A 12,364-nucleotide genomic window follows, 5' to 3' on the forward strand; every position below is an offset into this window, starting at 1 on the left:
ATCCAACCGTACGGATGTCAATAGATATGTATATTAGTGATATAAATAAAATTTCATATCAAAATAATTTTATCTATTTTACCATTTTAACAGTCAATTTTCAGTTTGACTAAGACAACTAACTAGTGTTTATTTCTGGATTGTTGTTTCGATTTTTTTAAAACTATTTTTTAACGATCCAACATATGGATGCCAATAGATATATAATACTGATATAACCAAAATTTCACATCAAAATAATTTCATTTGTTTTGCCATTTTAACTGTCAAGATTTAGTTTGACTAATACAACTAACGAGTGTTTATTCTAAAATTGGTGTTCCGATTTTTTTAAAATTATTTTTGATAATTTTTGAAATATATTAAAAAAATATTTAAATTTTAAAATATTATCAAACACAAAAAAATCAAAATTCTCCCTTAATGTATAATTTTTTCGTCATCATAAATTTTTGTGCATGTGATGAATGTTATTATTGCATAAATTTTTTATTTTTTTATTTACTAAATACAACCGCTTGCAATCATTTTAATTATTTCAACTGATTTCGATTGAAATCGTTTTTTGTCATTTCAGCAAATTTAAACAAAAAGAGCGGGAAAAAGTCCCGCCATTTGGTAAGGCTACATTCGACCGCTAGCGGTTGAATTTAGGAGCGCAAAATAATTCAGTTGGCGGGAAAATTCCTTCCATTTTTTGCTGGAGTTAAATTCAACCGCACAAAAAATCCGGTCGCATTTATTACTAAATTCGACCGCGGGCGGTTGTATTTAGCCGTGCCCAATGAATCAACCGGAATCAGTCGAATTTAGGCCGATTGAATTTATACAGTTGAATTTAGCCTTATTTTCTTGTAATGGTCGCTAACTTTTTAGTCTGACTTACTGTTAATAATTATGGGAAATGTATTACAAGAGCAAAATGGAAGTGAAATGACATAGTTTTTCTCACAGAAATGGTTAATTTAGATGTTGATTGATGTGCTTTGGGGACAGTACTTTTGTTATTTAACTTCCATTTTGCTTTAAATGACTGTAGCTCCGGGAATAACATTTTTTATAATTATTTGTTATATATATGAGATTATGTCTTATTTTGGAAGATTTTCTAACGTAATTAATTCTTACCAACAAGAATGTGAAATTATACGTTTAAAAGGGAGATATAGCTAACCTGGTTCACATGTCAGTTTAAACTTTAAACAAATAGTACTAAATTAATCTTTTCATATGTTTATTCTTCTGCGCAAAACAAATTAAAATACCTTGGTAACGACTCCTGTAAAATCCGTGATTTTATTTATTAGATTTTAGATATTATTTCGTTTAGATAAATATTTTAATTTAGAATATTCCGGAAACTTTTTGTGTAAGTTATTGAGGGAAAAGATTTGTTATTTGTGGAAATAAGTGTAAAAATAATTTAGAAAATCGAAATCTTTTTAATTTAGGTAATTGTGTGTGCCAAATATTTTATTTTTGGAATTTACTTGGAGAGGTTGTAAATTTTAAAAGGAAAATTATTATATCCTAAATAGAATTAGGGTTTCGTTTGCCTATATAAGAACCCCATAAGATAATAATAAAAACTCGTGCCGACTCTCTTCTTCGACAGGTACGACTCTATTACAGCCATTTTATTTGTCCTGAGATTAATTGCTTTGTTTCTTTCATGTTATTGGGGCTGTTAGTATTAAATAATTAGTACAATTCAAGTGCATGTAATTGATCAGGGATGCTATGCTTTTGACCTTTTATTTTAGCTTTTGTACTATTCATGTTTTTACGTACTTGTTTTGAAATTACTACAACATGATTTGTGTTATTGTAGAGATCCTAGTTTTCTTTTTAGACTTAGATGTTACTTATTTTGACACAATATGCATGCTAAAGTATTATTTTTAAACAGATTAAAAATAATAAATTATGCTTACTCAATTAGAAAGCATGTTAAAGTTTAATTCAGGGTGCCAACTTGTTACTTGTTTATTACTAGTAATATTGATAAATGTGTAAGGATTATTTTTAAAAAAAATAAAAATAAAAATAAAAAAATAAAATTTTGCAAGCATGTCTAATTTAGCTGTGTTCCTTTTGTTTTCTAAATTATTTGGATAAATTTATGTGCATATGTTATTGGGCTCAAGGCCCGGTTGATTTTATTGATTTTTGTACAAAGTCTTTATTTAGTTATTATATTATTTTAGTATACTGTGATGCAGGGTCCGACTTTTGGTATGGGGAGTGTGCAGGATTCTTTTAATTTAATATTTATACATGCATGCATGTCTTATCATAAGTATAATATGTGATCTTGATTTGTTACATGATTAATTAGTATGTTGGACTTTTAAAGCCCATGTATGTTTGCATGCTTATGGTCTGTTAGTTTTGTTTATATAATTTGTTTTAATTAGATTGTGTCAACATGCTTTAAGTCTCTGGATACTTAAATGTAAAGTAAAATTATGGAGTCTACCTCGATTTAGTTGTTATATTAATTAATTATTTATTAGGTTTTAGCTTCTATTAATTAATGACGAGTGCTTTGTTCTGTGTTAATGTGATATAGCATGACGCCTGTTTGTAAAATTTGTATAAAATCTGTTATAGATTAAAATAATTAATTATGTTCTGCCTGTTAATTGTTAGGCTTGTTCGTGTTGTTAATTTCGGATTTTTAAGTGTCGACTTTGAGGTAAGTACTTTTGACTTACTTTTAATTTTCGGAAAAGATATTCCAGTTCTGTTCTTAATTTCGTATAAGATTTAAGAAACTTTGATTTCGAAATTAGAAGATATAAGTATTTGTGAATTTTAGAACCCAGTCTCTACGATTTTGAACCGTTCGTAATTTACGCTATAGTTCCGGAACTAACCTTAGATACCCTTAGTAGGCGCACAAGTGTGCAACTTTAGATACCTATTAAGGGCGCGTAATTATTGAACTTTAGATGCCGACCACTGTCAAAGTGTGGTATAAAGAATAAGAATAAGAATTAGATGCCAGCTACTGGCAAAGTGTGGCCGTAGATCAAGACTGTGGTATAAGAATTATCGGTTCGTTCTGTTTTATTCTGTTCTGATCTGTTATAAAATATGCTCTGTTCTGTTTTAAATTCTGACTTTTTAAAATATAAAACTTTGGGTTGGATTTATTTTAGAAAATGTTTTACAAAATTATTATTGTTTTAAGAAAAATCGTTTTATTAAAACACCCATTGTTTTTCTGTTTAAGAGTTGGTCAATTTGTACTTGCTGAGCTTCGTAGCTCACCCCTTTTTATATTTCAGGTTCGGAATTTTGGAGCATTTAAGATTAAGGAATGAGAACTATGTGGAGATCTGTGCTGCTTCGTTTTGTGCTATTTGAATTAGAATAAAGATTTTGTTTTTAGAGAATAAATTTAATTACCAGTTAGACAATTATTATCGGATTTGTGGAGTTGCGTCTCTGTTTTTATGATTTTGATTATTGAGTTTGACCGCTGCTTTGACCTTCGTGATATATTTGAAATATCGAATAAGAATCTATTTTATTTAAGTTTTGGTATTTAGATTTAATAGTCCGGAAGTGCGCGTCGTTACAGTTGGTATCAAGAGCAGGTTGTTCTTCGGAGTGTATTAGGTATGGGACTAGTACATTCCCTAAGATGCGATCCTGTAGACTATCGTATAGGTCTTAAGAAATTATATTTGATTTAGATATTTATTTGTGTGATTATTTGATATGTTTGACTTTTGTGCTTTTTGATTATTGACTACAAGTTTAGAAATTATTTTGTGGGTTTTAGAAAAGATGGACGGAGATAATCAGAACAACAACGAAAATCAGAACAACAATGGAAATCAGGGCAACAATGATGAAGGAGGAAATGTCTTTGACCAGCTGGCTGAAACTCTAGCTGTACTTGTGAATCAGCAACCAAAGCCCAACATCGTCTCTCAGTTCAAGCGTTTGAACCCGCCAACTTTTGATGGAGCAACTGATCCGACAGTAGTCGAGATGTGGATCCAAGAGATGGAAAAAGCTTTTGGACTTCTTGGGAGCAATGAGCAGCAGAAGGTGACCTTAGCTGTGTACCAATTGCAAGGAAGCGCTTACGACTGGTGGCTTATGGAGAAGAGGAAGAACGAGACAACAACGAATCTTGAAGAAAATCCTGAACCGTACACTTGGGAAAAGTTCAAGAAGGCTTTAGAGGACAAGTACTTTCCTAGAACAGTTCGTCTGCAGAAAGAGAGAGACTTCATTCGCCTTCAGCAAGGGGATAAAACCGTCATTCAATACGAAGCAGAATTTGCAAAGCTTGCGAAATACGCGTCGACCTTAGTAGCTGATGAGAGCAGTCGAGCACGAAGATTGGAAGAGGGACTTCGAAGCGACATCAGGAACTCTGTGGCGTCTTTTGAACTTCAGACATACGAGGCTGTCCTCAACAAGGCGTTAGTGATCGAAAGGGGCTTGGCAGAATCTGAAAAGGCGTCTGGCAGCTGGAATAAGAGGCGGTTCACTCAAACTAGTGGGCAATCTTTTCAAGGGGGACCACTCAAGAAGCCACACGTGTACGATAACATCGGAGGTCAAGGTGATCGAGAAAGGTGTTCGAGGTGCGGCAAGAATCATCCCGACAAAGTCTGCCGTTGGAATACAGGTGCTTGTTTCCATTGCGGAGAAGTAGGACACAAGATTTCGAATTGTCCGCACAACCCGCCACCGCCACCAAGGAAGGAAGCAGATAACAAGATGGGCAAAGGACGAGTATTTCAACTCACAGGAAATGACAACTATCGCAATTAAGGTATGATTTCTTTTCTTTAGCGACTTATTTAATTTAATTTCATTTTTATGAATTTGGGGACCAAATTCTTTTAAGGAGGGAAGAATGTAAAATCGGTGATTTTATTTATTAGATTTTAGATATTATTTCGTTTAGATAAATATTTTAATTTAGAATATTCCGGAAACTTTTTGTGTAAGTTATTGAGGGAAAAGATTTGTTATTTGTGGAAATAAGTGTAAAAATAATTTAGAAAATCGAAATCTTTTTAATTTAGGTAATTGTGTGTGCCAAATATTTTATTTTTGGAATTTACTTGGAGAGGTTGTAAATTTTAAAAGGAAAATTATTATATCCTAAATAGAATTAGGGTTTCGTTTGCCTATATAAGAACCCCATAAGATAATAATAAAAACTCGTGCCGACTCTCTTCTTCGACAGGTACGACTCTATTTCAGCCATTTTATTTGTCCTGAGATTAATTGCTTTGTTTCTTTCATGTTATTGGGGCTGTTAGTATTAAATAATTAGTACAATTCAAGTGCATGTAATTGATCAGGGATGCTATGCTTTTGACCTTTTATTTTAGCTTTTGTACTATTCATGTTTTTACGTACTTGTTTTGAAATTACTACAACATGATTTGTGTTATTGTAGAGATCCTAGTTTTCTTTTTAGACTTAGATGTTACTTATTTTGACACAATATGCATGCTAAAGTATTATTTTTAAATAGATTAAAAATAATAAATTATGCTTACTCAATTAGAAAGTATGTTAAAGTTTAATTCAGGGTGCCAACTTGTTACTTGTTTATTACTAGTAATATTGATAAATGTGTAAGGATTATTTTTTAAAAAAATAAAAATAAAAATAAAAAAATAAAATTTTGCAAGCATGTCTAATTTAGCTGTGTTCCTTTTGTTTTCTAAATTATTTGGATAAATTTATGTGCATATGTTATTGGGCTCAAGGCCCGATTGGTTTTATTGATTTTTGTACAAAGTCTTTATTTAGTTATTATATTATTTTAGTATATTGTGATGCAGGGTCCGACTTTTGGTATGGGGAGTGTGCAGGATTCTTTTAATTTAATATTTATACATGCATGCATGTCTTATCATAAGTATAATATGTGATCTTGATTTGTTACATGATTAATTAGTATGTTGGACTTTTAAAGCCCATGTATGTTTGCATGCTTATGGTCTGTTAGTTTTGTTTATATAATTTGTTTTAATTAGATTGTGTCAACATGCTTTAAGTCTCTGGATACTTAAATGTAAAGTAAAATTATGGAGTCTACCTCGATTTAGTTGTTATATTAATTAATTATTTATTAGGTTTTAGCTTCTATTAATTAATGACGAGTGCTTTGTTCTGTGTTAATGTGATATAGCATGACGCCTGTTTGTAAAATTTGTATAAAATCTGTTATAGATTAAAATAATTAATTATGTTCTGCCTGTTAATTGTTAGGCTTGTTCGTGTTGTTAATTTCGGATTTTTAAGTGTCGACTTTGAGGTAAGTACTTTTGACTTACTTTTAATTTTCGGAAAAGATATTCCAGTTCTGTTCTTAATTTCGTATAAGATTTAAGAAACTTTGATTTCGAAATTAGAAGATATAAGTATTTGTGAATTTTAGAACCCAGTCTCTACGATTTTGAACCGTTCGTAATTTACGCTATAGTTCCGGAACTAGTCTTAGATACCCTTAGTAGGCGCACAAGTGTGCAACTTTAGATACCTATTAAGGGCGCGTAATTATTGAACTTTAGATGCCGACCACTGTCAAAGTGTGGTATAAAGAATAAGAATAAGAATTAGATGCCAGCTACTGGCAAAGTGTGGCCGTAGATCAAGACTGTGATATTTATAAGAATTATCGGTTCGTTCTGTTTTATTCTGTTCTGATCTGTTATAAAATATGCTCTGTTCTGTTTTAAATTCTGACTTTTTAAAATATAAAACTTTGGGTTGGATTTATTTTAGAAAATGTTTTACAAAATTATTATTGTTTTAAGAAAAATCGTTTTATTAAAACACCCATTGTTTTTCTGTTTAAGAGTTGGTCAATTTGTACTTGCTGAGTTTCGTAGCTCACCCCTTTTTATATTTCAGGTTCGGAATTTTGGAGCATTTAAGATTAAGGAATGAGAACTATGTGGAGATCTTCGTTTTGTGCTATTTGAATTAGAATAAAGATTTTGTTTTTAGAGAATAAATTTAATTATCCGTTAGACAATTATTATCGGATTTGTGGAGTTGCGTCTCTGTTTTTATGATTTTGATTATTGAGTTTGACCGCTGCTTTGACCTTCGTGATATATTTGAAATATCGAATAAGAATCTATTTTATTTAAGTTTTGGTATTTAGATTTAATAGTCCGGAAGTGCGCGTCGTTACAACTCCTCAAACATGATTTTCTATTAAGTAATACTAATTAATCTAAAACTCGTATCAAAATAGTAATATATGTCAAAATGTAATTTGCAGGCTCATATGAATACATCGGTCTCGTATTATTATGAGAAAGTTAAAAAAATTATAAAATACTTCAAAAAAGTTTTGTTAAAATTTTGGAGAACTCTAACATTTTCCCTTTTTCTATTATGATGTTATAATTCTGCTCTTTAGAATTTAAATATTCCAACTAATTACAGATGGATAATAAAAAATTTACTCACTCGTACTGTTTTATTTTTGCTAGATTCCTCACTCATACAGTTACTAATCGGATTTGTAAGCCACAAAGTATATTGTACATACATAGAGACATGAATTAGCCTGCTCAGCAACAAGTGCTCATTAACCTAATATTCTTGTGTCACCCCTCTAGCTCTTTACTCTGTAAAACTTGAGTAGAAGAGAGAGATCAGTTTCTTCACTTTCATGACTCTTGGTTATCTACCTTTGAGTTCATGTGGTTGCGAGTTTCTGAACATTCTGCCTGTGTCACTTTAAAGATTAATTTCATTACGCTTCTCCAGATTTATATGTATACATCGCGAGCTTATGATTTTCTTCTAAATAGATATTATCTATATTATCTTGAATGCAATAAGTTCTTCATATTTCTATTCTTTTCACATTTTTTTGTTTAATGAATTCGTTTGGTACAACTTGGAAATAAATGTATTGTTACGGTCCACAAATTTTCCACGAAAAATCACGTTTCGGAGAGTTTCACGTCACTGCAGGACTGCTTCAACGTGAATTGCGTCACCATATATGTAACGTGAATTGCGTCACCATATATGTAACTGCCGGCTTAGACTAGTTGTGATTCCGTTGTCTTATTCTTTTTTTTTTCTTTTTTACTAATAAATTGGTAGTAACTTGCACTATCATTATTTCATTACCAAGTTTAAATTAATTAGTTATACGTGTAAACATAGGTAGTCGTATATTATATTACACTTTCCCACCATCCTCCTCTCTTAGTTGATATAAATTGGGATGGAAATACCCATGAAATTTTGTTTCAAATTGTTTAGACTTTGGTTTCTACAACGCGTAGATTATATCAGAATTAAACTAGGTGTCAATGTTCAAAATATGACTCGTTTAAGAAATTTTAAAATAAATAATTTATAAGTTAATATGATTAAGTGAGTGACATACATGTAATATATAACTAGATGAATTCTTATAAGTTATACAATTGTTTTGATAATTTTATTTTATAAATCAATTTTTTTTTTACTAAAATGAACCAAAATAAATAAAATTTTATTTATAATTATCTTAATTCATGAATTATAAACTAGATTAACATTTAAACTTGGTTTAAATTAGTAGGAAACTATCAAAAATACAAATTTTGATAATTATATTAATTAATTTCACTTTAAACTTGGTTTGATTCTATAAAAAATGTAATTAAATAAAGTTCTATTTATTTAATTTAACTTCGTTAATTTCAAGTGTGTTTGACTCCCCTTATAACTATATAATTTAATAATATTTACTAATTATATACTTTCAAATTCAAAACTCTACTAATACTAATTTCACTCCAGTTCCAAACTTGATTCGATTCCCTACAAACACATAATTATATAAGATCTATTTATTTGATTTAACTTCTTTAATTTCATTAACTACGTATAATTTAATAATATTTACTGGCTACATATTCTCAAGTTCAAATTTTTATAATACTAATTTAATATTTGATATTATATTTTAATTTCATTAATCCGGACAATGAGGTTCAGTTCTCGTCGAGTAACAATTTTTTAACTTAATATTTATATGATGTATATATACGTGATATACATTTAGTTGCTCAATGCCAACTGAACATATGAGATGAGACACCAAAAACTGGGAACCAAATGGGTTTAACTGGATATAGTATTATATGACAGTAAACATATGATAAAATATATCTGTAGTTGTTGGATCTCCAAAGACCATGGTTTTAAGTAGAATGTATAGGTAGTTTCGTTTGGTAAATGTAAAACCTCTCCCACACGGTCCACCATATGCTATATATACTTTATTCTTCCACTTGCATGTATAAATTTTTCTCCGAGATTAATAATATATTTCAGGTACAAGGGGTATCCTGAATTTTTTCTGGTAAGAATTTCAATTCTCATTTAAACTTAGCGTGAATCCTTTGCTTCTTGTTATAATCTATTCATATTTTTTTTAAGCTTCTTGTTATCAATAGGAGTAGTACTTGGGACATTCATCCTTTTCATACAACAATCAGAGATCAGCCGGCGTTTAGGTTTTCTAAGCTTCTTGTTTTAAAGTTTATATTGAAAGTATGCATATCTGTATCCTGGACCCGTATGTTACTCCATAATCCAACTCGTTAGAATTATGTAATTGAACATTGGGGTAATGAGGGGATCAGCTATGGTAGGATGAACCCTAAATTAACCCTAGGATGCAAGTAATTGTTTTTAATAGTACTACTGTATGCAACTTATGAACAAAACACTCATGTTTGATTTGTTATATATACTGTTATTAAACTGGGAATGCATGTTAATTTCTGTACGTACGTAGTCTTAAGTTTTGTTAACCTATAATGCAGGTATATATACATATTTGTAATTTGATGGCCTGCACATCCTCCTCAATTTCCGGTACCAGTTGCCAGCACAAGAAAGCAAAACTAGCTAAAAGGCCACACTTCCAAATTTGCGGGGCATGCCAGGATCTTATATATGCTGGGGAGAGATCAGCTCTGGATTGCAAGGACTGCCAAAAACACTTTCATGACTTTTGTCTTAAAAAACCTGACAAAGAGGTAAAATTCAAGTTTGACGGAGAAGGTGAACAGATTATAAAACTATCTCTTACTAAAGTTGCAAGCAGTAGTACACCAATGAAGTGCTGCGATGCGTGTGAAGATCCTCTATATGGCCTGACACGGTACAGTTATGGTGAATATAGTGTTCACCCAGAATGTGCTGTTAATCTTGTACCATCACAGATTAATAAAGAAGGTGTTGCGTTCCACAGAACTTTGAGTGAGAGACAGAGAGTAAACTGCATGCTGTGCAAGAAAGTCGATAACTACAAATGGTCATACGTTATAACAGAAGGCACAGAACAAAGAGGATGTCACCTTCATTGCCTTAGAGAAAAACTGATCATGGACGACGACGACAGCAATAAACATAAAGATGTTAATCTGAAAAAGTATTTTGAAACGGTTGGGACTCCCAACGGGGGACTTGAGAAATTTATTAAATTGGGAGCAGGGATATTAACAGCAGCAGGCAGCTTTGCGCCAGCTCCACTTAACGAAATAATTAGCCAGGGAGTTAAATACGGGGCCAAAAAAACGGTAATATTATACACTTTTATAAATATAACCATGCATGCTACATTATGGGGCCAATTGATATTCTTGATTTTTGGCCAAATTAACTTCCTTTACTAATTTGTATTTATCAAAAAAAAAAACTTCCTTTACATTGCATCAACAGACCACACTTTTCATCAACTAAGAGTGTAAGACCGTAATTTTTTTTGAACGCCTGTACTGTATATATTCAGTTTTTATGTAAAATGAATATATGTGTTGACAAGAGCATTTAGTCAATTACCACCATTTGGGAGGGGCATTATTATTAGCATATCTAAAATCTGGGAGGCAATATTAAAGATATGAGTAGTGTTAAAGATATGGTATTTGATATGGGATGTTTTAATTGGTTTTGTTGATATAAATACAAAATACATTTCAATTAAAACACACCATATGTCATTAAATACAAAATTTTGTAGTCCAAGCTTTTTCCTAAAGATATAAAACCGAGGGAGTATTAACTTTTTACCGAGTTTTACCTGTTTCCCAGTCTTTATCTGTTGCACTATTTTAAAGTTGAAAATTTTCAGGTTGAAAGGGTGTATAACCCTTGATTGCACACGCTGCTTGAAAGAATTCCACAGGTGAAGTGAAGCCGGTCATGCATGTATGTAAAGGGTTGATTGCTGTTTGTTAAGTTTATTTTGTGTACTTTCTTTACTTTTCAGTTCGTCTCCTCTGGGGTTTCTAGCCTTCTTTACCCAGCTATGTATATTTTGAAGGCAAAAAAAAAAAAGCATATAGATTATGTGTATAATAACGAATAAATGATGATTGTGAAAAATTCTTTTGTGAGTATTTTTATTTTTATTGATCTCGTTAATAGGGTTTTTTTATCGCAGCCATAAGCAGCCTAATTTTATATTTATCTTTGTCTGACTAAGAAATATTTATATATATCGGAAAAGATTTACATGCAACATATAAAATGATAGAGTTTGGGAAATATGTTATATAGCCATTGCTTTTTTTCTTTTTTCATTTGGTTTGAAACTACAAGAAAAATCAGTATTTGCACAGAAAAATCATTTGTATAGTAGCATGTCAACAGAATTATCACATGATTAAAGTAATCTTCGTTGGGAAGTCGCTAAAAACATAATTTGTTTCGTTAGTAAACTTACTAACGAAATAGGAATTTACTAACAACAATAATCTTGTTTTTGAAATAACAAATATCATCATCTAATTTTACGGAGAAATCAAAGTACTCAGGAGTCAACATGGGAAATCGAGAACGTCGAGCAAAAAAAACATCTCCATCTGTTTGTAAAACTGATTCCGGGACGGAATTCCTTTTAAAGGGAAAGACTCTAAAAACCCGGATTTTTAACATCAGTAAAAGAAATTTATGAATAGTAATCTGGCCATTTAAAAAAATTGCGACCATGCCATATAGAAGTTTTTGTTGTGCAAAACATGTCTGTACTTTAACAAGACTAAGTCAAATTGACAACCCTAAGTAAATTGTATTGTAATCTTAGTTTGCATTTTGTATTGTAACATTTAAAATCTGTAAAAATGTTAAAAGAGCAGACTGGAATCTTTTTCTTTAGACAGTATCAAACCTAAAAATTCTATCTGGAAGAAGATTAAGAAGATCATGCCTCAGAATAATTATGAAGAAGTTTGGAGTTGAATAAATCTGTTTTGGGAAAAATGTTCTAAGTCAAGATTTCTACAAGTCACAGATTTAGTGTTATAGAGAAATCATTCGAGAACTCCAGAATGACTAATAGAGAAAT

At 31.0% G+C, this 12,364-nt stretch overlaps 2 protein-coding genes across 3 annotated transcripts; both read left to right on the forward strand.

The window, feature by feature from the left end:
- Positions 1 to 3,798: 3,798 nt before the first annotated feature.
- On the forward strand, positions 3,799 to 4,800 carry LOC141718573 (uncharacterized). The gene has a single exon (XM_074520953.1). The coding sequence runs from the start codon at positions 3,799 to 3,801 to the stop codon at positions 4,798 to 4,800; it is 1,002 nt and encodes a 333-aa protein (XP_074377054.1).
- Positions 4,801 to 9,135: 4,335 nt separating this feature from the next.
- LOC141716746 (uncharacterized) lies at positions 9,136 to 11,410 on the forward strand. Of its 2 annotated transcripts, none has more exons than XM_074518931.1 (3): positions 9,136 to 9,370; positions 9,837 to 10,595; positions 11,150 to 11,410. In XM_074518931.1, the coding sequence occupies exons 2-3, from the start codon at positions 9,861 to 9,863 to the stop codon at positions 11,171 to 11,173; spliced, it is 759 nt and encodes a 252-aa protein (XP_074375032.1). In that variant the 5' UTR covers positions 9,136 to 9,370; positions 9,837 to 9,860; the 3' UTR covers positions 11,174 to 11,410. The 2 variants fall into 2 exon arrangements, with proteins under 2 accessions (XP_074375032.1, XP_074375033.1); XM_074518932.1 differs by lacking the exon at positions 9,136 to 9,370 and adding an exon at positions 9,472 to 9,524.
- Positions 11,411 to 12,364: the final 954 nt, after the last annotated feature.

This window comes from Apium graveolens, chromosome 4 (genome assembly GCF_009905375.1).
Source record: "Apium graveolens cultivar Ventura chromosome 4, ASM990537v1, whole genome shotgun sequence".
In the NCBI taxonomy this organism is placed as follows: domain Eukaryota; kingdom Viridiplantae; phylum Streptophyta; class Magnoliopsida; order Apiales; family Apiaceae; genus Apium; species Apium graveolens.